This window comes from Trachurus japonicus, chromosome 1, assembly GCF_045865225.1.
Source record: "Trachurus japonicus isolate A0001 chromosome 1, Traja_1.0".
Lineage (NCBI taxonomy): Eukaryota > Metazoa > Chordata > Actinopteri > Carangiformes > Carangidae > Trachurus > Trachurus japonicus.
Window position 1 is genome coordinate 2,326,884 of NC_140907.1, and position 27,392 is coordinate 2,354,275.

The 27,392-nt window shown below is 41.9% G+C and overlaps 2 protein-coding genes across 3 annotated transcripts; one reads left to right on the forward strand and one right to left on the reverse strand.

Annotated features, from left to right (window-relative positions):
- Nucleotides 1-888: 888 nt before the first annotated feature.
- Nucleotides 889-6,903, reverse strand: LOC146991114 (nicotinate-nucleotide pyrophosphorylase [carboxylating]-like). The gene is made up of 5 exons (XM_085776650.1): nt 6,768-6,903; nt 4,966-5,219; nt 3,867-4,177; nt 1,380-1,511; nt 889-1,283 (listed from the first exon to the last, which is right to left on the reverse strand). The coding sequence occupies exons 2-5, from the start codon at nt 5,216-5,218 to the stop codon at nt 1,080-1,082; spliced, it is 900 nt and encodes a 299-aa protein (XP_085632776.1). The 5' UTR covers nt 5,219; nt 6,768-6,903; the 3' UTR covers nt 889-1,079.
- Nucleotides 6,904-7,878: 975 nt separating this feature from the next.
- Nucleotides 7,879-27,104, forward strand: ppp1r12c (protein phosphatase 1, regulatory subunit 12C). 2 transcript variants are annotated; one of them, XM_085776787.1, is made up of 20 exons: nt 7,879-8,191; nt 9,249-9,423; nt 9,518-9,648; nt 10,061-10,179; nt 11,119-11,278; nt 11,481-11,625; nt 11,765-11,839; nt 11,936-12,012; nt 13,868-13,980; nt 14,068-14,135; nt 17,144-17,274; nt 17,400-17,487; nt 17,935-18,052; nt 19,211-19,326; nt 20,521-20,573; nt 20,810-20,849; nt 21,099-21,212; nt 21,546-21,596; nt 22,004-22,054; nt 25,863-27,104. In XM_085776787.1, exons 1-20 carry the CDS (start codon nt 7,989-7,991, stop codon nt 25,947-25,949), a joined length of 2,115 nt encoding a protein of 704 aa, XP_085632913.1. In that variant the 5' UTR covers nt 7,879-7,988; the 3' UTR covers nt 25,950-27,104. The 2 variants fall into 2 exon arrangements, with proteins under 2 accessions (XP_085632913.1, XP_085633003.1); XM_085776877.1 differs by having other exon boundaries at nt 21,099-21,203.
- Nucleotides 27,105-27,392: the final 288 nt, after the last annotated feature.

Below are 27,392 nucleotides of genomic sequence, written 5' to 3' on the forward strand. Positions count from 1 at the left end.
TATGCTCTTCACATGAGGGCGTTTCCGTCGCAGGTGGTTGTGACACTGACAAGCAAAATTTGAAGCAGAATGTTTCTCTTCCCTTACACTTAAATATCTTGTCTCTCTTCCTAAATTCTTGTGGATTGGTATTGTTTACCAGTGTGGTCTGGTGTGAAATAAACAGTGGGTCTGGTGTGAAATAAACAGTGAAACAAGTGTTGCGGGGTAACGCACTGTAAAGATACTACAGTAATATCACACTGCAGCATTACTGTTCCTCTCAGGATGTAAAAATGTATTAATACAGTATAAATAACCTGAGAAAGAAGCTTATGCCTCTTGTCAGGCCATCATTGTAAATAAGAACTTGTTCTTAATTGATTCTACCTGGTTAAATAAAGGTTAAATAAAATAAAAGAAATAAAACTGATAATAGAAATGTAGCTACTCAAAAGCACTACCCCATTTAACTGGATGGTATCAAATCAGTCATTATTTTCCAAGCTAATCCCTACATTGATGTATGAAGAATATTTTGCAACATATAAGAGACACCTCCCAATGTAATGTTGCCCAATACAACTCTAACCGTACTTTGACCTAAACTGAATGCAAATACACTGAACATTAAACCTTTTTTTTTTTGACTGTATTAGACTATACAGGTGTACCTAATAATAGTGATAATAGAGTATTTAGATGAGGAGCCCAAAACAAATCAAATATTAAACTGAAATCCATTTGGTGGACAGACACATGACACCAGATGAAGGCTAGTTTTTCTCCACAATGGTTTGCAAACCACAAACCATGTGATTTTTACTTTTTGAACCAGAATGCTCGCATTTAGGTTTCACTATCTGAGCCTCTCAGTGAAGCCTGTAGATTATCCAAAATAGTGTCATGTCACTTGCTTTTCCTCTTAGGAATAAGTAAGTGAAATAGTCTTTATGTGTCTGTTCCACTCTATTCTTTCTTTTCTTTCCTTATCAAAATGACTGATGACACAGTGAGAAAAAAGGATGTGGGTAATTTCTTCATCAAACATCACTGTAAAGTAACTGCCCTTACTCACAAAAGTAAATGGACACAGTTTGTCAAAACATGAGAGTAGTTACAGGCTTTTGAACCTTCAGAGAAAAGTCCACAACGGGGCAGCCCTGTGTTATACAGCCCAGGGAAATAATGTCCACATGGGGGGAAAAATATGCAGCTACGTTCTCTGGTGTAACCCCTCCACTGGCCTCTATCAGGAGAGACGGGAACTCCACCTTCAGTGCACGTGCTGCATCATGGAGCTCCTGTGGGTGAGGGACAGGGCGGGGGAGAGGAGGAGGTTTTAAAGTGAGAGGAAACCAGACAATAAGAGTGAGAGATGCATTGTGAAGAGTTTCCACCTGAGGTCGAAGGTTGTCCAGCATCACGATGTCTGCTCCTGCTGCAGCTGCCTCTCTGCCCTCGTCTGCAGAGCAGCACTCCACCTCAATCTTACTGCTGAAGCCACACACTGACCGGGCAGCTTTCACAGCCTGAAGAGCAAAGGGAGAATGTAAGAAATCTAAAAAAAAAAAAAAAAAAAAAAGATTTTTTAACGGGGTTAAGGTTTTTCTAAGGTAACAGAGTAATGCTATTTCTATTTCAACATTAAGTTAGATGGTCAGTTATCATACCACTATCGCCAAATGTGGTTTAGAAACACGTCACCCCATGACAAGTCAACTCAACTCAACTTTATTTATAGAGCCCTTTAAAACAACCACAGCTGAAACAAAGTGCTGTACATAATGCAACATATGGAAATAAAATAATTAGCAGAATAATAAATATGAAATAATAATTGTTTATTGCTTTTAAAACAATTTAAAAGCAATAAAACAATTTAGAATTTAAATAAAACAATTAAAATAAAAAACAATAAAAACAATGAATAGAACAGACCATAAAACACTAAAACAGAGGTAGAGTCTCATGCTGAGTTGAAAGCCAAGGAATAAAAATGGGTTTTAAGACGAGTTTTAAAAATGGACAGTGAGGAGGCCTGTCTAAGTTAGTTTATAGCTGTGTCAAATCATGATCTCCACAACACACTCTTGCAAGATAATCTCCTAGGTGACGTCAATTTATGTTCACAAACACCTGCGCTAACTAAAATATGACTGTTAGCAGCTGTATATAAGAAATATATGAATAGCTCTCCCCTGCTCTGCTTTTATACATCCACACATGTTCACAACACAAGGTGGTAGTAGGTTACAGGTGACCATGCCAACTTAAGGAAACAGGAAGTGTATACCATTTCATATCATTAGTGCGGCTTGTCTTCTCCAAAAAAAGGCATCTCTTGTCTACTTTTATAGAACTCAGCTGCATGTGTACTGACAAAGACCAAGGTGGAACCATATTACACCGTTTCTAAATCTCTGCATTGGCTCTGTGTGTTTCAGGATTGATTTTAAGGTTCTTAAATGAATAAATTCTTTAGAGTTTTTCAATGTCTTAATGGTCTTGGACCTTCTTATGTTTCAGAGTTGCTTTTACCTTACAAACCCTGAGCCCCTCCTGCCCTGCCCTGTTAATTATTCCTAAAGTAAGAACACATACTGTACTCATAGTGAGGCATCCTTTCACTACTATGAATGGATGGCCTGCTGGAGGATCTGAGGGCTGCAGGCCAGGGAATGCTGATATTTTTAAGAGCAGGCTCAAAACCCACCTTTAATCTGTTTTGTTTTTTTTAACTAATATATTCTTAGTCTTCTCATGTTTTATAATCATTTAGTCTTTTACTTCAGTTTTAATGTCATTCTTAATCTTTTATGAATCCTTTCATGTCATTCTAAGTCGTCTGCTGATGTTTTTAAGGCTGTTAAGGCTGCTGTTTTAATTGTCATTTTTATTTTACAGCTACTGTCTAGTGTTTAACACAATATTTTACATACATATTTAACACCAGTTTTACTACTGTATCTCCAGTGTTTCCTCAGGAAGGCCCTCTGCACTGGGGGCTGTGATTGGCTTAGGCTGCGCCACCACTGCCTCGTGGGCTACCTGGGCCAGTTTGGATGGGGGTTCTGCACCCTGACCTTATGGCACTGGTGCGGGCTCCACTAACTGTCTGTGTCCTGGAGAACTCAGGCTGTGATCAGCTCCCAGTGCAGGTGGCTCCATCAAAATTATAGCAGACCATTCTCATCGGCACACCATCTCTTTAATCTCCTCCCATCAGGCAGGAGATACAGAAGCATCAGAAGCAAAACATCACGCTTCAGAGACAGCACCTACCTCCAAGCTATCAGACTCATGAACTCACACTGATTCGCTCTAAGCACTGCACTTTGCACTTATACTGTACATGATGTCGCTGGGTATTCTTTGTAATTCTTTGTCATTTGTAATTTGTAATTTATACTGTCCCCTGCATGTGTTTCTCGTGTGGTGGTTGTGCTATATGTATTGGAGAGCAAACCAAGACAAATTCCTTGTCACTGGTTGACATGGACAATAAATTTTCTTTGACTCTCTGACTCTGATCTGGTAGTGTTTCCCTGTGTGCTCAGCCATAGGTTTGTCTGGTGTATATGTATGTAGCCTACTGGAGGTGGGTAAATGGCTGGGCGGTTAGTAAGTGTCTGTGTGCGTTGGAGGGTTTTGGGAGGAGGGGATTTCTTTCTTTTAACCATTGTGCTGCATTTAAGCACTTTATAGATAAAATTGAATACAATCGAATTGAATTCTGATTAGCCATCTTGTCATAATATCTTTGCTGTCGCTTTAGCTTATCTACTTTCACATCACATCTATGTCTTTCATCACAAGCCCACATTTTTCAGTAGCCTGTAAGAACATTGATTGATGTGAAGTGGATCTTTGGTACAGCTGAGCACCTCTGTGATACTCCCCGACGCCCAGACGTGGTTGTCCTTCAGCATCACCATTCCACTCAGATCCTGTCTGTGCATGGACACACCACCAACCAGCATGGCATATTTCTCCACTAGACGGAAGCCCGGGGTGGTCTTGCGTGTACCAGCCACTTCTCCATGCCATCCTGCCCTTGTTGCCTTAGCCTGGAGCTTAGAACAGCGGGTGGCAATGCCAGAGGCCCGAGCCAAGCAGTTGAGAGCTGGTCTTTCCCCAAGGAGGAGGCATCTTGCTGGGCCTCTCACCACAGCCGTCAGTGTGACGGCATCTTGACCTGTGCAGGCTAAACAAAAGAGTTTGTGAATGGTGCTGCTTAGCAAATACCATATCATGAGTCTGAGAAGACTGCAGCCTTCCACTGTACAAAATGCTGTCTGAATCTGAAGATGTAGTTTCCCAGACAATTCAAATATGGTTTTTGAATTTGCATTTGAATAAGAGCTTCAAGGTTATTCTCTAAATCGGTATTTTCAAACAAACCCTGTGGGCAGTTCTGCATTTGTGTTCAGGAGAAAATGCTCAGATATGACCCCATTTACGTTACCTTGGACTTTGCCCCCCCCCTCGACCCTGATAGACAGTTGTACACATTGCATTGTTATTTTGTTGCCTATAGCCTTAAAGCAGAAGTAAGCGATCCGGTGGTTTTGGCTAACTTCTTGTCAGCCGATGGAGTTAGCAGTCCCCGCCCTCGTCCCTACGTCACCACATTCAGGCGCATCCCTTGGCCGCACACACAGAGAGGACCGCCCCTTTATGCCGTTCTCTCTCCTCATTGGATAAAGGTTGTAGGATACAAGGAAAGTTTTCTCCTCGGCTTACAGCAGAGCAGAGTGACTGACAGACCAAACACTCTATATAAGTGATTGCTGTCGGAAGATAGAACTATTTAAGACTTATATTAACACAAATATTCCGCTTACTTACTTTAATAATCTAAAGCTTTTAATAAGATTGTTTTTATGGTCTGTAATCTGTTGGCTCCTGTTTTCCTCTGTGTTGATGGGTGTAAAAAAACACTCCAACACCTGCGTACATGAAGGGAAAAGGTGGAGTTCCTACCGATCTCAGCTCCCTCCTGGTAAATCCAGTCCACGGTGCAGCCCAGCTCAGTGAACACTGCTGCAAAGAAGGGGCTCCCTGCTAGGAGGCTGTGTGGTGTCTTACACAGCAGCCAAGCCTCAACCTCCTGGGACCCCACACACACCCCTGCAGGGTCAAAGTTTGGTGTGTCCTCTGCCAGCCACTGTCGAGCCAGCTGGGCCAGAGTGTGAGGCGGGATCATGTGTGTAGCCGTGTGTTTGGGTGTAGACATTCTGAAACATGTGTGTGGGCAGAAAACTTTGTTTCAGCTGACATGAACCATTATCCTGAAAACAAGTTATATCTCTCATATAGTCACTGTTATTCTTTTTTTTCCCTTTCTTTCTTCAGTTCATCCTCACACACCAAAAAACAGAACAAAAATATATATTTAAAAAAAACACATAAAGGACAAAGCATACCTTCTCATGTGTACATATAATGGGTAATACGTTGTTAGATGCTATTACTGGTAATCAAGTCAGCAATAATAACCTAATACAAGTATCCAGTGGGTAATAGTAAATAACTTAGAATATTTAATAATAGCCTAGTAAAAGTAATAATAATGATAAATGGGGAAAAAAAAAAACACGAACAGCTATTACACCAAATTTAAAGTAAACTAACTTATTATCGATCAGCAAATTGTTAAAAATAAATAAGTAATAACATAAAAATGAAATAAAAAGGTAAAAAATAAAAATAAAAAAATAGGAGAAACAAAAAGCAGGAGCAAATAAACTTCAACAACAAAAACATCCATAGAGGAAGAAAAAAACAACAAAAACAAAACCCACATTCATACTCATACACACCCCACACTCACACACACAAAAAGAATACACAATGCCGAGTTCCTTTAAACGTATATTTACTGTATGCTGTAGATCTGTAGATCTCTGCAGCTCTCATTTACAAGGAGTCATAAATTGAACTCCATACCTGCAAGAAAATGTTCTCTTTCTTATTCTCCTCCATTATTGACCTTTCCATATTCAAATAATATTTCATCAAATTTCTCCACTGTGAAATAGTAGGGGCTTCAGTATCTTTCCAATGTTGGAGAATTAATTTCTTAGTAACTAAGGATGAGTAGAGAATTTGCCATACCGCTGGGTATCTTAGTTTCTCCACACCTTGAAAAATACAAATTGCTGGTGATAGTACAGCATTTGTTTTACCAGTTGTTGCCAACCATTTTTCAATATCCCCCCAAGTCCTCCTGTAGTCACTGTTATTCAGCAAATACTGGGTCATGACTGTGTTGATGGTGAAATTAAAAGTTTCATGAGAAATTGTGCTGTTCCTCAAAGTGGAGGATCTGCATGATCATCTAGCCTACTGTATGCATAATACACTGTGACTGACAGAACTCAGTTCGGGCAGCCTTGTAAGCATGAGTGGTAAGTTTTATACCTAGATTACTAATGTGGATAAATGACTTAAGCATATGCAAATACACCCTTACCAGGGCCTGTACAGGACCCCTGTTCAATTTGAGTCACCAGCTTTTAACAGACCTGAATAAGGCCTGGGGGACTTTTAAGTGATGTGTCAAAACAGCAATGGAGAATGCTTGAAATATGATTTGGGAGAATGCTGCTCTTCCCTCCAGTAGAGACAGAGACAATCTATACATGGTGTCCTAAAGCTGTCAGAGGTGTAGCAGCTAACATATCAACAATTATGGCTCATGAGCACAATGTAGTCCTATGTCTTACAGTCCACAGTTATCCAGTCCACAGGCACTAATAAATGCAAATGAAAGATTTACTTACTTTGATCAGTGGCCCTCTTTTTGGTGCTGGTCACAGATTGCAGAGTTGTAGTGCTGTGCAGATAAAGCCACAGGAAAACTGTGAGATGGAATTTGACCCCATGTCCATGTTGGAATGTTTACAAGCTCGCTTAGAGTTGACACTGTTGGCTTAAAATTGACTGTTTTAGCCGAGGCTGACTGACAGGCCACTGAGGTCAGTGGGCATATTTGGGTTATTGAACTGAACTTTTTTTTTTAAAAATTATTTAATTCAGTATTGAGAAACACCTGCTATTGACCACATACATCTGTGGTGCTGAGTGTTTGAACCCACACCTTCCTGTTTCCTGATATTGGTTGTGTACACCACTGATCACCATGGCATTTCTTCTTCTCACTAAGAGCCCCAAAGGAGTGGTGTTCACCAGCAGTGTGCAAACCATGTACAATGCAATTCTTGCAACACAAACTATGTAGAAAAACACTAAAAATAACTCATCTTGCAGCAAGAGGTGAACATGATCATCGCCTCTGCTTTTCTCCTTCTTTTTTCTATCACAGAATACTGCTTTTAAACACCAAGTTATAACTTGGTAATTATCCAAGTTATCTGAGCCTCAGGTTTGCAGCCATTTTAAAGTAGACAGCCCAACAGGATGAGCTATCTTAGGTGAAGGAGTGGTAGGACTCATGGCATGTACGGTATACTGCCTTCAGGCAAACAGTTGCTTGCAACTCTCACCATGAAACAAATGTTAAAAGGCAAAAGAGAGAAAATCGTGCTCTCACTGTAGAGACAGAAAACACATGAAAGAAACTTGAAATGGATGAAAGAGAAACTTCCTAATGGAAACATGTGACCTAACCCTTAAACAAGCTTATGAGTGGCAGTTTTTGAGAGGTGTAGGCCTACCTATCAGCCTAAACTGTGGATATCAAAACATGTAGCTGACTAGAGTCTCAGAAAACAATGGCAGGAAGAGTAGTGGCTTATTGTGTGCACAATGCCTAGGCATGAAGCTATTTCAGCATTTCCCCACAGGGATCTACTACAAAACAATACGTCACGCAGACAAGCCTGCGCAGCTTTGCGCGCTCTCGACGCCCACGAACGCGAGTCTTCCTCCTCCACATCCAAAGAGCAAGAACCAGGAAGTGAAAGTATACACATGGAGGGTGTGTCTTTCCCTGCCACTGTATGTTTTATTTTTAAAAACACAGTCCTCCTCGGATAAAAAAAATGGGGGACTCGGCGAAGACCAAGCGGCGGGAGCAGTTGAAGCGCTGGGCCGGCTCCTGCACTGACAAAGCGTCGGCCGTGCCGAGGCGGAGGTGGCGTGGCGATGCCGAGGGGAAAGCAGTGGAGCCGCAGGCCGAGCTGAGCTGCGACCCGCCGGGGGAGCAGCTAGTGTCTGACGAAATGAGCCCCATCTTCAAACGACGGTGAGGAAACACGTCCAGTTCAGCGGTTTCGCTGTAACGGCCGGCTAACAGCCAGCTAGCTTAACGTTAGCTTCAACATCTCAAGATGCTACAGGAGGAATGTTGTGCGTGGGCTTGAGCGAGCGACGTCCGACACGCTAGTCCTCCTCCTTCATAACATTACGCGGTTAATGAAGCTCTTAATGCTCAGTTTTTATTGACAACAGTGTGCGGCCGTCTCCGAGGCTGTAATCTGAAATGATTATCCAAGTTAGCTGGTTAGCAGTGTGACTTACAGTGGTCTGGGCGAGGGTCTACTTGTACCACTGATTTTAGCTAGTTGTTTGGGTTGCATCGTATATGATGTACAGTGCTAGTTTCAGTCAGTGTCCTAGCACTGTAGCTCTTTGCTAAGTGATGTTTGGGTTAACAATAATGTCTTGTACCACAGTGGCTGTCACAGGACCATCTGTCACAGATGCTGCAACAATATAGGTACATAATGCTAATGTGAAGCCACTATCATGAATTAAATCGAATTACAAAAGAGTGGCCACATGTAGCCCCATGGCCAACACTGACTGAAAGTAACCTACAGGCCCATTGTGTGAAAACACCAAAAAAATCTGAGTAAACGAGCAAAATCTTTCTTTTTACTGTTTTCAGCTCTCACTAAAGAACAAAAGCACAAAAACTGATAACAACAAACAGCCTGTGTTTCCAAAGCCTGTCTTATTTCCTTACATTTCCATGCTTGTACACAAATCATTAAAAGACATATATTCCACCTCATTGCTACACCAAAATCAGCATTATTTGGTTTGTTCATGTTGGGTTATTATGTGCTGTGTTTCTTTGTAAAGGATTCATTGCTTGAGTGGGAATCAGGTTTAGAAGTCAGAGCCCACGAGCAAGAAAGCAAAATCTTTTTGTGGTGTCTGATTAATATAACTGAATTATACAATCACACACTTATTCCCGCAGGATCACTGCTCTGTGTCTTAAGGCGCTTCTGTTTTGCAAATTCCTTGTACGGAATCCAGCTCTTATCTTAGCTGCCCGTGTCCTCTGTCTTTAGAAAACGTGTGAGGTTTGACAGAGCTGCAGAATTCCTGGCCGCCTGTGCCAGTGGGGACACGGAGGAGGCCCAGGTGATGCTGAAGGAGGCCAAAGACACCAAAAGAAAGAATGGGGATGATGTGGCTGAAATTATCAACTGTTCTAATGCTGATGGGATTACAGCTCTACATCAGGTGAGAAGGTTTCTATACCCAGTGTTTATTTTAATTCATTGGCCAATGATTACGGAGCATTTACAGTTATTGTGTCTCCCCCTCTTGTCCACAGGCCTGCATAGATGGTAGCATGGAGATAGTGACCTTCCTATTGAAGAATGGTGCCAATGTGAACCAGGTTGACAGTGAGGGATGGACACCGCTGCATGTCGCTGCCTCCTGCGGCTATCGTGACATTGTAGAGTGCGTAGTATACGTCTCTACAGTTAGCACAATACCACAGCTGTGGAGTACAGTATTCTTTGCCACTGTGGGGACGTCAAGACTGCGGTGTGGGTGCCAGAGTATTTCTGTATTCAACAATAGTAACATTGTTGTCGTGTTTGGCAGGACAGCAGGTCAGCTAAAGCATTAGTGGGCTGGCCCAACACAATACATGCAAATCAAAAGACTTAAGAATTGATGCACATTTTCACCCCTCTATGTTTTTCCTTGTTCTTCTTGAATAAGGCCTTTTGGCTCCACTTTTTATTTTGAATGTATTGGCACCCCACATGCAGATGACGGTATTCTCTCTTGGTTGCCTTTCTGTAGACTTTATAAATGTTTCTGCTGTATAATGGATTCTTACTCCTTCGATTTTTTTTTTTGTCAGTTTCCTCTTAGAGGAAGGTGCATCTCTCTCTGCTGTGAACTGTGACGGTGATGTTCCTCTGGACATTGCTCTGGATGAGACCACAGAGTCCCTTCTTCAGGATTACACTCTGAGACAAGGTGAGTGACGTTCACCGACTAACACGCCATTTTTTAAAAAGATGTTTCATCACCTACTGTGTGTGTGATGTTTGTATATGTTTGTTGAGATGAATAGATACCTGGCACATTGATGAGCCTGTTGATGGTTCTATTTTTAGCTGTGCCTGATAAAGTATGGAAAAGTTACCACCTGTGGATCTGTTTTTGCCACATTTATGCCTTTGTTGCTGATTTCAACTATATGGACTGGAAAGCAAGGTGTTAAAAGCAGGGTAGTACATGTAACAGACTTGTTGGTATGATATGTGATCTGATTACACTGGAAAGCAAAATATTGTACCTGTGCCAAAGGAGGAAGCAGTTTTTACATTAAGGATTAAACAGTTAGAGCTTAAAGAGGAACTATGCAGGATTTGTAGCCTAACTATGCTGCTTTTTACCTCTATTAAACAGCTTTGGAGAAATTGTGATAGTTTAATAAATGGCTTACCTTGTTATGCGGGAGAATGGAGGCTCTCTGCCTTCAGCGTGTCATTGTCACTTATTGCGTCTCCTGGCTCAACACCAACCTTGTAATATCAGAGCCTCGGACCCGGTGTCCCAGCTCTTGTCTCTGCAGCACCGCATCGCAAACGCACCCTGTAACCTGTGATCTCTTGTATATGACAGTCAAGACTACACAAATATACACGTCGTAACATTATGTATGATATATAACGTTATCTACCGCTCTTTTGTTTACTTTTTTGCTGGCTTTGTTGTAAAGAAATGCACATGGCCACGAGGAGGGTTAGCAACACAACGGAACTGAGCTAAACACCGCCCCATAAACTGAGCTAAACAATGCCCCATATCACTGTTGTTTTAATGCACATAGTATGCCTAAATGCACTTGCATGTGCATGATTCTCTGGACACATACAACTTATGTATTTGACATTTTCTGTGTATGTCCAGGTGTGGACTTGGAGGCAGCTAAGCGGCTGGAGGAGGAACAGATCATGAGAGATGCCCAGAACTGGCTCAACGACGGCCTGCCCTCTGACGTGCAACACCCCAAGACTGGGGCCACCCCAATGCATGTGGCTGCAGCCAAAGGCTACCTAGACGCCCTAAAGTAACCAACTACCACCCATCTTCTGACTTAATTTTGTAAAAGATGTGTGTCGTGAATTCTTTCTTCATTTTCTTTGCCTAGTCAGACAGAATAGCCAGCGGTTTAACTGTTGACAGTGAGCCATGCCCTCGTAGCTTCATCCATTGTTTGATTTGCGTTGTCTCATACATCTGTGCTGTGTTCACCTTGGTCTTGTGTTCAGGATACTGTGTCAGTGTGGGCTGGACGTGTCAGCTATGGACTTTGACGGCTGGACACCTCTCCATGCTGCAGCACACTGGGGTCAGGGCGAGGCCTGTCGCATTCTGGCAGAACAGCTGTGCAATATGGAATCCCGCAGTAATGCGGTGAGGCCCTAAAATAATGAAAGATCTTCTTAATATATCATATAACATATAAATACTGTGAATTTGACATCACATATGTTCCACTCCATAATGAATTTTTGTCTTGTTTATTTCTCTGTGTGTAAAATGAACTCTGCAGGGTCAAACGCCGTTTGATGTCGCTGATGAAAGTGTTGAGGAGCTGCTGGAGGAGTTATCACAGAAACAAGCCAATGTGAGAAAGTGTTAAGATAGCAGTATATGCATTTATTTTATGAAATTTAGAAGACTGGTTGTTTACATCATTGCTGTGTCTCTGTCTCTCTCTCAGTGGCGTAATCAACAGTCCATACAGGACAGGCAAAACCAACAAGGCTCCACTGCTGCAAATGCACAGAAAAGACGAAGGTTGGTATTTAAGTTTTGATGCAAAATCAAGTTGGCCTAAAATTTGTCTTTTGAAGTACTACTATCCAAGCTGCTTCACACTGCTGTTGGCATAGATTTGTCTATTAATATAACCAACCTGGTGCCTGCATAAAACAATGCTTTTGATTAATTACTTAAAGGTTGAGTCTGGAGTTTTCTGCCCAAAAATAAACACTAGCCACTGGTGGTGGCTGTGTCTGCAGCATCCCCTCCCCCCGCCTGTATTTTGGTCTTTTGCTCTGTTTTGTTGTGCACGGGGACGTTTCTGGGTGGAGAGCGAGAGAGTCAGTGTTTTCTCTACAGCCAATGACAGAGCTCAGGTACTCAGCTACGTGCAGCAGAGTAGGAGGCTCAGGGCTGCTAGCCGCACTAGCTGTCTCTGATGCTGCTGAGTGCTAGCACGTCCCTCTCTCTCAGCAGCAGCAGTCAGGACCGCAAAGAAAAAGAAATACAGTCTGAGTGAAGCGCTGGAGCCGTGGACTGATACCCGAACATCACCGACAACTAAAGCCTCGACTGGTTACAAGTATTAGGGCTGTTGTGGTGAGCTAGCTCGATGCTAACCTCGTCTAGCGGTAGCGGTTAGCATCCGCCGCTAACACCGTCTTCCCAGCTCAACACAACGGCATAACAACATAACACCGGAGGCTCCTGTTGTTGGTGATGGTCGGCTATCGGCCCACGGCTCCAGCGCCTCACTCGGACTGTATTTCCTTTCCTTTGCGGTCCTGACAACTGCTGCTGTCTGGGGCAGGAGGCTACACAGCTTAGCCCGAGAGGAGGGGCACAGTTGGAATGTTTTGTTTACAAACTGCAACGAACAAAACTTCAGACTCTACCTTTAAGAAGCTTACACATATGCCATTCTGGTTAAACAGGCTTGATAATAATTTAAGTGTTGCAGCTTACATTAACTGTGTCAGCATCATTATGGTTACACAATGCCTGTGTGGGTTTGGATTGGGTTCAGTCCGTCCTCCCTCAGGCTCAGGTCGGGTTCTGATACGAGTTATGCAGCTCTTGTCAGTTTCTGCCTGTAACATATCCTGAATGAAAAGTACATTTTCCTTAGTCAGTTGGTCCTTCCCATGAACACCAGTGGCAGGTTAGGATATTAAAAACAGATAAACTTTAAATGTCCATTAGATCATGTCTTAGTCGCAATACATCTTCATTATTTAATCTAAAACAAAGCTCATTTTGAAATCCGATTGTATGCACCTAAGGAGGAACTTCAGATGTTCTTCTCTCTTACCTCGAACTACACTACACTACAGACTGATAATAACATTGCATCGCATAGTACAAGATGTTATTAAAGGGATAGTTCAGGGTTTTTTTAAAGGTTGGGTTGTATGAGGGCGGCACAAATGGCCATTACTCACTCAGTACTCCTCGACGCAACGTGCTGTATCACTCCGCCTATCAGCTGTTTGGATCAGCGGTGTGTGGAAGAGGCGGAGTGATACAGCGCGTCGCTGAGCCTGCCTGTGTGGAGGAATACTGAGTGAGTTGGTTAGTTCCAGATAAACAAACTTTTTTCCAACCAGCTGATGCATTGAAAATTTTTGACTTTAGATCATACTCTTGAACTGGTGTATTATTTAGAGACAGGACTTCAACCCCACTTCATAAAAACTGAACTATCCCTTTAAGATATTTGATAATGGTTTTAAAATGTCTTCTATTATATTTATAATTTTTTGTGATTATTTTTGATCATCAACATTTGTCTCGATTAACAGAATATTTCATGACCTCATGTCCATGTGATCTTATACTACCTTGTTCCTACTTTTGTTTAAAAAAAATCTTTGCTGTCTTTTGTTTCCAGGAGCTCAGTGTGCAGGATGAGCAGTAAAGACAAGATGAACGTGCAGGACCAGTCTAAAGAGAGAGGTGTTTCAGGAGACTTGGAGCTGAGTGAGGAGAAAGAAAGCAGCCCTGGTAACACACTTTGACCACAAGAACTATGTTTTCTGTGAAAATGAGACATTGTGCTGATTGCAAGATATTCTTGTTCTCTTTTCCTAGAAAGCTCCACCGTGTCTAGTCCCGACACAGAGAGTGTGACAACATCCACAGTCAGCCCTGCTGACAAGGTAAAAATCACTCGTCTTCTACTATTCTTACAAGACAATACAATACAGTGGTTTTTATTGTCTTTGGCTCTCCGTACATATAGACAGATGTATATATTAACTCATTGAGTGCCGCGCTCCTTTCCAAAGTTTTAGTCAAGTGTACCGGCAAATTAGACCATATTTGACTTTTTATTTTAGAGCCATAGTGTATTCTATATTATTGCCACCAACACATACTGTAGCTCATTTGAAAGGTTTAACTTTATCCTTCAAATGGCCACAAACCGTTTGTTTCTACGTGCCTCCGTTCCTGAGAAAAGTCAAGCTAAACATGGCTGGGTTTCACCAAAATCCCTCCTTTTTTTCTAGAAAAGGAGATAGAGCGTCTTTTATGAAAGCTGCGCTGTTTGTGTCTGTCGCTCTTCTGACACTCGCATTTCTGGATCAAAGGGCTCGTATAAGATAAATATACACAACAATTGTTGTTCTATTCACAAAACCACCATCGGGGGCGGGGGGGGCGCCACTAAACAGCAATAACACAGACGCACCGTGCCGTGTCACAGCCTCTCGCCGCGGAACGTGAGGCTCTGCCGGCCACAGCGGCTCGCGAACACCGGTCCCGCCGGTGGTCGCGGTCCTTCTGTGGTACGGGTCGGTGGTGCCGGTCTGCTTTGACCCAGAGACCATCAGATTTTACCGCGGGAGGACTTTGGGGAGGACACGGTGTTGCTCCAGATGAAGACCGGGCGGGACAGTGGGCTGAGAGCTTCCTGGTTCAGCTCCCAGCTGCTGCAGCCTCGCGGGTGAGAGCGGAGCAGCAGCGGAGCAGCTGCGCTGCATCTGCATGCAGAACTCCGTTTGCAGAAGCTGAGTTATGATAAAAACTTCCAGATCATGAGCTGTCATGTGACTTTGATCGTCATCTATTTCAGTTCTCCTCGTCGTAGAGTCCCCAAATTTACATATTATGTGTATTAAAGTGTCTATTTTCATAATTTTAAAAAAAAGCAAAAAACGAAAAATTTCGTTTTTGGCACTCAACGCATGGGAACGAAAAACGAGAAATTACGTGGTTGGCACTCAATGAGTTAAAGTATAGAATCCAAGAAGGCATAAAAGAACTGATAAACAGGGAATAAAACACAATTAAGATACAGTTCTATAGAATAAACACAGTAGAGCAGTTCATGGCATTGTGTGTTTGCTACTTGGTTGAATTAAGAAGGCAAGTGTCATTTGGGACAAAAGACCTTTTAAAGAAGGAACCCTGTAGCGCCTCTCTGACTTCAAAAGCTCAAAATAACTAAACTAGAGAGAGGATGAGAGCTATCTGCTAGGATTTTCCTAGTCTTCCCCCTTTTCCTCTCAGTGTAGATGTCAGTCAGAGGCTTTTGGTTTTCCTACAATTTTGCTTGCCATTGAAAAAACCCTTTTTAGTTTGATGTTTCATTTACAGGGAAGACAGGAAGACATAGTAGCAGTCCTGTATGTAACAGAACTGCATTATTTCACAGCCAAATGATGGAATTAACATTTTGAACTTCAGTGTTGGGGAAAACAGTTCTAGAGAGTTCTAGAGTAGTAGAGAGTAATTCAAAGAAGACACTACTTTCAGTAGCACGTTCAGTAAACGACACGTTGTGACACCATTCACGATCATGAACATGTCATTCTGTGGCTTGTACTGTACGACATTCAGTTAACGTACTTTTAATCAGTAGGTTCAGTGAACATACTACACAGTGAACGTGAGCCCTCAGCCTTGAGTGACAGTACGTTCACTATGAAGGACGTTCACTGAACGCACTGATGAACGATACATTCACTGAATGTGCTATACTGAGGCACACAGCCACACATTCGCAAACGACACAACACTACATTGAGTGGTACATTCAGCTCAGCTGAACTGAGAAAAGAGCCGATCAGGTCAGGAAGTGATCCCGTTCAGTTCATTCACTCAAACAATTTGTTCCTTTGAACAAAACGTTCGCAAACAAAACAAGACTATTTTAACTATTATTTCTGTGATCAAACATCCTCAGCATGTATACTTGGCAGGAGCTTTTGTCAGTCTGTGCTCTGAAGCAAGTTATGAAACAACATTTATTTTTAAAGCTGTCCTGCTGCGGCTGTCAGAGCCAGTAGCATTGAATGTATATTAAGCACCACCTGTGGGATTGTGGGTAGCTGCTACTCTTCATATGCTGCTGTGGAGGACTTCTCTCCCCCACTTTTCCCTGACGACTTCATTGATGTGTAGCCCGGTGATGAAACAGGAAAAAAAAGTGAAAATGCTTTTGGACTGAGACCATGGAGACAATTTGAGTCTGGAGTGAAAGGTAGCAGTTATGCTAGCAGGAGAGATGCAGGTTCATCACTGTGACGGAGCTGATGCTCCACAGAGTTAACACAGCCACAGACACAAACACAGTGCTTGTTACAGCTCAGAGATTGTGACAGTGACAGGGTTTATATTTTAAGGGGAAGGATGTGACAAAGAGAAAATCCATCAATTTTGATTAAAGAAAAAAAAAACAGTAGGATAATAACTTTTTTTTTTGTTTTTTTACAAAAATTCAATTTATATCAACAAAGAAATAAAAAAGTTATAACAATGGGGTATACTGGACCAAAGCTGGGAAAATCCATTTTTCATTTCATGGAGCTTTTAACAAGATATTATTTTGTTCAAAAGACAACTCACTGGATTAATCAGATATTTCAATCATTTTTATGGATAATTGATTTATTGTAAATCAGAAAAAAAATCTGAATATGCCATGTGTAAAAGTAATAATGTAATAAAAAGTGATACAAGAAGCGAACATCTCTGTTTCTCATGATCACATACACACAGACCTCCTTCAGGTGTGTAGACCGGTCAAAAAAGACCGGTTCATTCAGCATTGTGTTTACATTTTTTGCCACTGGGGTGATAAATCGAAGTTTTGATTGGTGAGCTGATTTCAGTAAAGGTGTTGGTCTTTTTTTCCCCTTCTTCTTCTTCTTCTGGGGTCCAGACGCCAGAGGAGAAAGATGAGGAGGAGAAGGAGCAGGACAAAGCGAACCGCACCGCGAGAGTCCAACCCACTCCTCAGACGAGGGACACCACAGCTGACAGTCCCAACAACCCCAACGCCGACAGACGCAAGTATGGAGCAGGAAAAAACACACACACCCAACACCAGTTCATTCTTTGTGTGTACTGTGCATTGACACGGGATCTGATGATATGATCTGGATCATTCTGAAATGTGTGACTGCTTGTGAGTTTAGGTTCCAGGCTCCAGTCAGAGACGAGGAGTCGGAGTCTCAGAGGAAAGCTCGCTCTCGACTGATGCGCCAGTCTCGCCGCTCCACACAGGTATTGCTTTTCAACATTGCCACGTTCATGGTACTGCATTGATATTCTCATTAATTCATGTTATTTCTGTGCCAAAAATAGAACATGATTAGAATGTGTATATTTATTGAACAAAATATATAACAACATTTTACAACAGCAAAGTCAACGTCCAACTGAATGCTTCTCACACTCATTCATACTTGAGAATAAACCGGAAATCAAACTATTTTTATTGATTGGTGTATCAAATGTAAATGTTCTGTTCAATTTGGGCTAACTGATTATTACGGTAATGAATAGATTACTATGTATGTACCTCCATGTAATGATGTGGTTAACCTGATTATTCTGGGACTGTTGTACAACTTTTAACACAGTACTTTTAACACAGTACACATATCCTGTTGGGTTCTGCTTAAAAATAAGGCTTATCTGAGTGGTTCTATTTTTGCTGTGTGTGGGCAGGGTGTGACTCTGACAGACCTGAAGGAAGCAGAGAAGAATGCGGCTAAAAGTGCAGATCCACCGCCTCGCAACATCCAGCCCGTCAGCCCCATAGTCACTGTCACGCCTGCTGAGAGGGGTGAGTGATGACGAGAAGCTCTACTGTTTGTGGCAAAGAGGACTTGTGGATTTGAGTTGTTTCTGGCAGCCAGATTTATCCTTGTAGACAAATATCTTAATTTTTAACAATTCTTCTCAGCCCAAATAATAATTAATAAGAAAATGCAGCAAAGAAATGATAACGATACGTTTGAGGTCCAATAGCAATATCTCATTATTATATCCTTTCCTCGAGTTCTTTATTTTTTGTTCTGTTTACGCATCGCACTGTTAGGCCCGTCACAATTGTTACATAATTGCCTGATTGAAATGTTTTCTGTTCATCTGTATAAAAACAGCTGGATGAAACTAACAGAAATGTCAGATTTCATCACTATTTCTAAGTTGTTTTCCACCGTTTAAGGTTTGACCTGTTTCAATGACATCATCATGTTGCGCCCTCTTCTTCTGCTATGGTCTAATGACAAATGAGTGGAGCCATAAACTGTTCATCTCCAGGAGCTTAATATCTAATACCTGACCTCATCTTGATGAGCATCTATGATTATACTATAATAGTGGAATAAAATGATCAGAAAAAGACAATTAAATCCTTAATCGCACAATTAATCATCAACTGAAATGTTGTGCTTGTGACAGGCTTACGCACTGTGTTGAAGCTACCTCATTTGGTTTACCACCAGAAAAAACCTTCTGTTTCTCTTTATCTCGGTATGTGTTTACTGTAAACACAAGGCGACTACATGAAAACAAGATGCAGTAGTTTGGGTGGAGTGCTGTTCTTGGTAGTCTTTTAAAGGAAATGGGTTTTCTCACATGAGCATTCAGGGTTACAGTCGCTAAGAAGAGCTTTAGGTGTGGTTTAACTGGCAGGGTGGTCACTGTATACTAATATTAGCGTCCTAGGCCGTGCATCATCTGACCTCTTTGTGTAACGCTGTCACCTCTCATTCTCATGATCTTTTATTTTGATGGAGAACTGAGCGCTTCCTTGTTTGATATGTCTGGCTTGACACCGTGTTAAGACAAATCAACCTGTGAGCCTCAAGCTCAAGCCTGAGCATGCAGTGACATGAGGCTGGAGATAAGACGAGCTCACTGCGTCACCAAACGTTCAGCCAAAGTCCCTCAGAGCTCAGGAGTGTTTACTGTCAACCTGAACCTTCATATGTTTCAGACACAGACCCAGTGAAGCAGGTGGAGCCGGAGGGTGAGAAGCGATTGGGAGTGAAGGACAAGAGGAGGGGGAGGAGGGAGAGACGCTCCACTGGCATCGTACAGCCAGGAGGGGAGGTGAGAAGCGCTCTGACATCACTGCATATGTGGCAGAGCACTCAACTGCCAAGCAAGGAGGATTTTTTAAATGTTAAACAGGCCTCAGACCAAATACATTGTTGAAAAACTACTCGAGCACTGCAGGTCGGTGAGAGGACAGCAATACAGTAGTTCCTCTTTTACGTCATTGTGGAAATGTGTATTGCACAAGCACACTTCACCTTTTTTTAGGGAACTTTGCTGACTGGGAATTGTAATGATGATGATAGTAGTAACATGTTAAGATACTTGATGTTAAACAAAAAGCTAGACAAATAAATGAATAACAAACTTGAGAAACCAGAAACTGTAAATACTTAAGTGGCCGATTCAATATGTATATGGATAGCAGCTTAGCAAAATGTTTGCCAGGGTACTAATGGAGTCTTAAAGGGATAATTCAACATTTTGGCAAATTGGCCCATTGCCATAATCCCTATAGTTTTAGGAGTAGGTTTGTTACCTTTAATTGTCGGTGCAAGCTATTTTTAGAACGGCAGCACAGAGCCGCGAGCTGCTCAGAGCTACGCTACGGAGGCTAATGGGATTTCTTGGTTTCCCTCATCAAACTCATCAAATACACAATCCAACAACTCCAAAACGCTCTGGTGGACAAGTTGTGACCTGCACATTCACCACAAGATAATAACGGAACGTTATGAGACAGAGTTGTTTTCAAGGTCAATTCATGCAAACCGCTGATGCGCGTTCCCGTCTGGGGCAGTTTTTTGGCAAGTAGTCTCTGTATTTACCTCTAAAGCAACTCTGTTATTATCTCATAGCGTGGTGAATGTGCAGGTCACAACTTGTCCACCAGAGCGTTTTGGAGTTGTTGGATTGTGTATTTGATGAGTTTGATGAGGGAAACCAAGAAATCCCATGAGCCTCCGTAGCGTAGCTCTGAGCAGCTCGCGGCTCTGCTCTGCCATTCTGAAAATAGCTTGCACCGACAATTAAAGGTAACGAACCTACTGCCAAGACTACAAGGATTATGGCAATGGGCCAATTTGCTAAAATGTTGAACTATCCCTTAAAATATGAATGATCTCCTTTGGGTTGTAATATTAGGAAAGTTGTATGTATGTGCAGGGATGGCAGTGATGTTTGAACATCATGGTCAGCAGCTTTCTAATTCACATCTACACTAAACACTTGAATCGTCCTGTTTTTCAGAATGAAGACGACGACGCTCATTTGGACGACATAAACAGTATTAGCACTTCAAAGTGAGTCTCGCCATCACCCTGTGTATTTGTATGTACCATGTCTTTTAATGTGAAATTGTGAATACAAAGAAAAGTTGAGTGAAGGTACGCATTAACATTTACACTATGACAGGAATGTACTACAATGAGAGAATGCATTATTATATTTTCAGATTGTATACATCATATGATTTGCAGAATATTTTGTGAAGGGAAATGTTAAAGATTCTCTGACAAAGTGTCCTGTGTCTCTGCAGTGAGAATCAACTGGGAGACCTATCATCTGACTACAGAACGGTACGTGTCTGACCACCTCCTCGCGTTACAGCTCACACACATTCCTATAAAATGCACCCGTAGGCTGAAAGAGAATTAAAGCTGAGATCCAGACAAACAAGGACAGGAATGATGCCCGACGAGCCGCGGAGCGCGGCCAACAGAAACAGCAGCCCAGCTCCACTCTCTCCACCTGCACATGTGTGAAGCTTCCATCTACGTGTTGTCGTCGTTGCGCTCCACTAATCTGTGTCGTGTGTCTCCTTTCAGCTGTACCTTAAGATCCTGCAGGAAAACCTGGCTCTGAAGGACAAGCTGCAGGAGATGGAGCTGCTGCTCAGCCAAAACAAAGTGGAGCTGGAGAGACTCCGACAGGTTGGGCAGGTTTGCTGCTCCTCTGACCTTTAACAGTGTCTGTGTGTGATCAGTCGGATCACATACGGGTGCTGCTGATGTTTGTCTGAGCGCCATTAACACAGACAGCATGTGGAACTTCAACAATATTTTCTAGGTTTATTTCCAAATCAGTCAATTTCATTAGCAAAAGATTTGTCTGGAAGATAAGAATAGAGTTTATCTGTTGCTACTTGTTCAGCATTGATGACATGCTGGGTGTGGTGGATGTTTTATTTCCAGATTGATTTAGTATCTGCTGCAATTGTGTACTTGTGCAGTCTTCTGTATGACTTGTGATTTAATAATGTTTCTCTGTGGCAGAGCCAAGAGAGCAGCACCGACAGACCGGCCCTGCTGGAGCTGGAGAGATTTGTAAGTCTGCTTTTTCTCACTCCTCTGCTCTACTAGGAACTAACCCTCAATGCCACATAAAGAAATATATATAATCTAATAAATATCTAGTACCTACATGAATATTTCTGTATCACAATGAATTGAAATGCATCTTTTAATCCAGTGGAAGCTTGCAGAAATGTTTTGCTTTTGTTTCCTGCTTTGGAAATGTTGTTTCCTCTATGTACACTGTTTACACACCCTACTTAGCAGGGTGTGATAAACTCGAACCAGACAATGTTGACAGCTCAACTAGTTTAGCAGAGCACAAAGCCAACATGGCAGAAGTGTTACACGTGCACGTTTCCTACAGTGACGTAGGAAGTATTCACAGTGAAGTGTTTTCTTCTCACAGCCTAATGATTTTGTCATTGTGTGCTTCACAGGAGAAGTTGGCCCTCCAGAGGAAAGCTGTGGAACTAGAGGATGAGCTGAAGGTACAGATGTTCACTTCAACACTTGTCAGAATTTACCGCAGTAACTTGATGCTGTGGTTCCAGCAGGTCAATATCACAAACTCAATCGAAACTCAAAAACGTAGCACTTATTTTTGGTAAGGTTATTTGTTTTGTTTTGCATGTTACACAGATAACTGAGTCCCACATAAACAAATAAGATACACATTCAAATTGAAACTAAATAGGAACTGAAAAAGGTAAAGAAGAAGTCACAAGTTACACAAAGAGAGTTGGTTAAAAGAAGTGAGTTAAAACGCAACCGCTCAAAAATGTGTTTTGCTCATTGTTACTTGGGAATTTGGAGCATTTTGCACAAGCTGTTTTAGAAATGTCATCAACCTGCCACTGTTACTTGACACTGACCAACAGTTTCATCATGTGACTGCAGACGGCAGTGGAAGCTCTGTGGTTGCGGCTCGCTCATTAACATAGTTGTGGCTTAAGGTTTAACCTGATTGAAACTCTCTGCAACAAATCACACGACCTCCATTTGCATCATGTGTTCACTCAGCGCCTGTGGTTTAAACCCAGCTGCTGTGTCCTGAACTAACCTGCAAATCATGCACACGCCACCAGGGTTGTCGCAGCAGGTATTACGTTAAAGCTGCAGCACGCGCTCATAACGTGAAGTTCGACGTCGCACGATTCAGTATGAGGCCAGATCACTGAAGCTCACACCACTGTATTCATCTCCACGTGTTCTCATACCATCGTGGACGATGTATCATCTGCACATCCACCGCATGCATCTGCGGCACATGTGGTTAAAATGAGACATGAGCGGCTCAGTCGTCTGTGGCCGAGGTAGAAATCACAGAAACAAACAGGTATCTCATAATGCATAAGTACAAGAGGTTTCCACATGGGTCTCCTGGTCTAAAACAAAGACCAGCCCTGTCAACATAAAAATAACTCACCTTTATGAAACTATAGGCATGTTCATGTTTAAAGGGATATTCCGGCGTAAATTTAACTCATGATCCAACGCACTGTGACACTGAGTTAGACCCCCCCCTCGAGAGATAAAGTCTGCTGACCACTAGCTTCTCTAGTTGTAGCAACTTTAGCAATGACCGCACCGTAACAAACAGCGCAGTCTATTTCTCCAAGCGCAAACCGCGATCAAAAAGCCACACAGAGCCACAAATAATGCTCAGAATAGCACCAAACGTCATCAACAGTACAAACAGGGTCCCAGCACATAATACGAGGCATCAAACATCTGTTAGCTTTGCCTGGTTTCTATTGAAAAGAGATGAAAACAACTCACCCACCCTGCTCCAGTTAAACGTGCGTCCAGGCACTGACAAAACACGTCCGAGTCCGACTGGCAGCACAAACATTCAGTCTCAGCGGCCACTGGCAGGCAGTGACCACACATGATTGACCACTTCGATGGGCGCGCCCCTATCAGTTTAAGAGTGTTCACAGGGAAATAAACGGAATCAGGCATTTCTAACTTTATATATTTGTGGGAGAAAATCATGTAAACAAGTGCAAGATGAGACGCAATGTCACACGAGAGATGTTACCGGAAGAGACTGTAACATAGTGAAGCAGACATCACAGAAGGGAGTGGACAGCACGGCTGAATTTATGCAGTTTGAGAACAACGATGATTGGTTTCATTTCGATGGGCGCCCCTATCAGTTTGAGACCGAGTTTACCGAAGACGAGCTGAAGGAAATGGAGGAGAAATGTGAAAGAGGGGCAGCTGCGGTGGAGGCTATGTGCTGGGGGATTCAAGTGGTCAGTGTGGTCACTGCCTGCCAATGGCCGCTGAAACTGCATGTTTGTGCTGCCACTTGCTAAAATTGCTACAACTAGAGAAGCTAGCGGTTAGCAGACTTCATCTCTCGAGGGGGGGACCAACTCGGTGTCACGGTGCATTGGACCATGGGTTAAATTTACGCTGGAATATCCTTTTAAAACAGACTACCTACTTATGTGTGGCTCTTGTTCATGATGACCTTGAGTATCTGAAAACCCCTTAAAGCCCCACTGTGTAACTTCTCTTGTTGTCTGTTGACAGAAATCGATTATTTTGTTCAAAAGTCAGTGTTTCATTAATTAGTAATTACCCCCATCAACAAAGTGTTCTGGTAAGCTTTGAATTTGCCTTTTATATATAGTCGTATAGTATATAGTTATATAAGTCGACGAGAGAGGGCCGTTAAACGTGGAGTAAACAATACAACATTGCCATGACAACATATTGTCACGTGTGCATCGTTTTGCCTCGTGCAGATGGACCACTTGTTTACTGCCGTCTGCCCGATTCCACCCGCAGCATGAAGAATACAATTGAGTTGGTTGCGATATAAAACCTCACCGCTAGATGGGAGTAATTCCTACACAATGTCCCTTTAACACTGACAGGCCTTCTGTTTTTAGAGGAAATGTGGTCATGCATTGATTATTAATTTAGTGGCTGAAAGTCAGAAATATGACAGCTGAAACTTTTGACCTCTGCTACATTTTCTAAAAGCAGTGTTGTTCCTGTGAATCAGCTGTCAGGGGCATAAAGTCACTGTTTCATCCTGCACCACAGACAACCTCAGTCTCAGTTAGTGCCCTGTATAAGAGTATAACATGTAGACAACCAGACAAGAGGAAAACATTTCATCTACTGATTGCGTTAAGTAGTTGAAGAAACCAGAGCTTCAGAGAACATTGGGCCTCATTCACCAATATCTTCTTAAGAACCTTCTTAGATTCTTTCTTAAGTTGTTCTTAAGAAGTTCCTTAAGAAAACCCTACGTCAGATTCATCAACGCGTTCGTAAGCCTCAGAATTGTTCGCAGCTGTGTTCCTACTTGATGAATGCCATCTCCTCGTAAGTTGAGGGCGTGTGCCAGGTGAGTCTAATTAACATATGATTAGCATAGGTAACAGCCCCATCAATGCCCGTAAAAGGGCATGAGACTGCAGGGCCGTGTGCACACAGCACCCACAGGCACTGAGCAGAGGAGGTGAAGGGAGAAAGAAAGTTGAAATGCTCAAATGAAAATCTGGGAGGGAGCACCAGACTCCAAACGTAAAAAGAACTTAAGTAGTGAAGTGGCGCTACTGCGGCAGGAATGAAACTAAGAAACAAACAAAAGGCTTATATTTAGTTTATATTTTTATATTTATATTTAGGCTATATTTAGTAGAGTCAGCAGTGGATGCAGCTCTTCGGGTTGTTATCAGAGAGACCACACTCTCACGTGTGCCATCATAAATATCATCATATCATCACATATGAAAAAAAAACAGTTGTGTGTAGTGTGAACACTTACAGTAAGTGCACTGTTGCAGCCCGCAATTAGGAAAAAAATCATATCGGCAGCTGTATGCCCCCCCCCAAAAAAAGAGAAAAAAAACAACTGATATGAATTAAGTGTCTATAATGTTTTTTAAGAGACTGCAATGATTTGTCAATTATTATTAATATATATGATTATTAAAAACATCATAAAATATAAGAAAATAATTCTTATTCAAATCAATGTCATATAATACAACTGCAGAACAAAAGAAAACGCTATATTCGGTTATTTTTGCAGAAGTCTCAGCACCTAAAAGTGCGTAAGTATACTCCTGACTGTTCGTAGATTTTGTTCTTAGTTAAGAACAAATTCTGGATAAGAAAACATTCATGAATGCCACAATCTTCGTAAAAACTTCGTAAGTAGGACTTAAGAACAAATTTGTTCTTAAGAACGGTTCGTGAATGAGGCCACTGTTCTTATTGTGTTTCAAAGAGTGGAAATGAAAACAGCCTTGTGTAATGGTGTGTCTTCAGGTTCTCGGGGACCTCAGAGCAGACAACCAGAGGCTCAAGGATGAAAATGCCGCCCTCATTCGAGTCATCAGCAAACTCTCCAGATGAACCTGAAAAACCTACATGGAGAAAAGTATTACAGGATTTCTCTTTAGCCCAACTCAGAAGACACAAACCAGGAAGAGAGGCGCAGCATCGGACACCTGCACAGCACATTTTAACAGTAACTGGAAGAACATATAGAGTTTCAGGGTTATTAGCTTGTGTTTGGGCCTTTATGATTTGGCAGATCTACTGTATAACAAGCTGAACTGCACCTCCTGTGGACTGACAGGAAGTTCCTGTTCACATCCACTTTTATATTAAGTTTTTATTGTTGTATTTTTTTAACTGGAATATTTTATGTGCTTTGCTTCTGCAATACTTTGTATAAAAAATCTGTATTAAGACTTAAAGCCATGCACAGTGCGAGTTAAGAGTAACGTTTTAGATTGCCTTCTTCACCTCTGAGGGGTTGGAGAAATAAAAAGAAAAATGCCAGTCATGTGTAGGGGATGGTTATTAGAAAACAAACATACAAAATCCTTAAATGTGCCAAAAACCAGCCCCAGTCTTGCATGTCCTTTTTGGGGAAACTCCATGTGGTCAGTTCTGTTTCTCAGGATAAGTCTTGGCTCGATGCTTTCTGTTTTAGCTGACTGCTGTAAAGGTGGACCAAATTTGCATGTTCATTTCTCCCTCTGCTCCTCTGAATGTATATTTAATATGTATATTTATGTACAGGGGCCATCTGTCTGACAGTGATGTAAAGGTGTTATCATGGTTTCTCTTTTACAAAGGACGTAGAGTTTCGGGTGCTTACCATGCGGACGTCAGATGCAGCTCATGTTCAGGGGGATTCTTACAGAGACAGTTTGTTACAAACGTTTAGATCTTTAAAGAGGTTATGGAGGATGCATGCTTTTGTTTCTTAGTACTGTAATTCGGTTGTAATTTCACTTTGCCATCTTGACTGGATGCTTCTGTAAAGCAGCGACCCCCTAAGCTAAGTATTCACCCTGTGACGGACGGCTGTTATTGTTAAACAGACAAGCCAGATGGGTCAACTTCTGAATGTTTACTCCAGTTTTCAAGAAAAAAAAAGACCTTGCATGTCAAATTGTATTTTGATTCTGTGCCTTTCAACATACATTTGTAAGTAATATTTCTATTTTGCTTTGGTAACGTACACTGTTAAGTATAAAATACAGTTTGGGCAGAAATTATCATTGTCTCTGTTCTTACTTTAATATTCTTTTCTTAAAATCCCCATTTGCTTTTGCATTACAGCAGCTATGCTTCTTGGGGTCTATACATTACTATACTGTTTTTGTGTAATTTCAACTTTTTTTTGAACATTTACTTTTCACAAATGACTGCATGTTATCTTTAACTTTTATGTTGTAGTTGCTAGTACAGCATTACTGTAAAAGAGCTACATGAGCGAGATGAGACATTGTCGTGTTGACAGTCAATATAATTATCAACTGAACCTTATTTAAGACATGAATT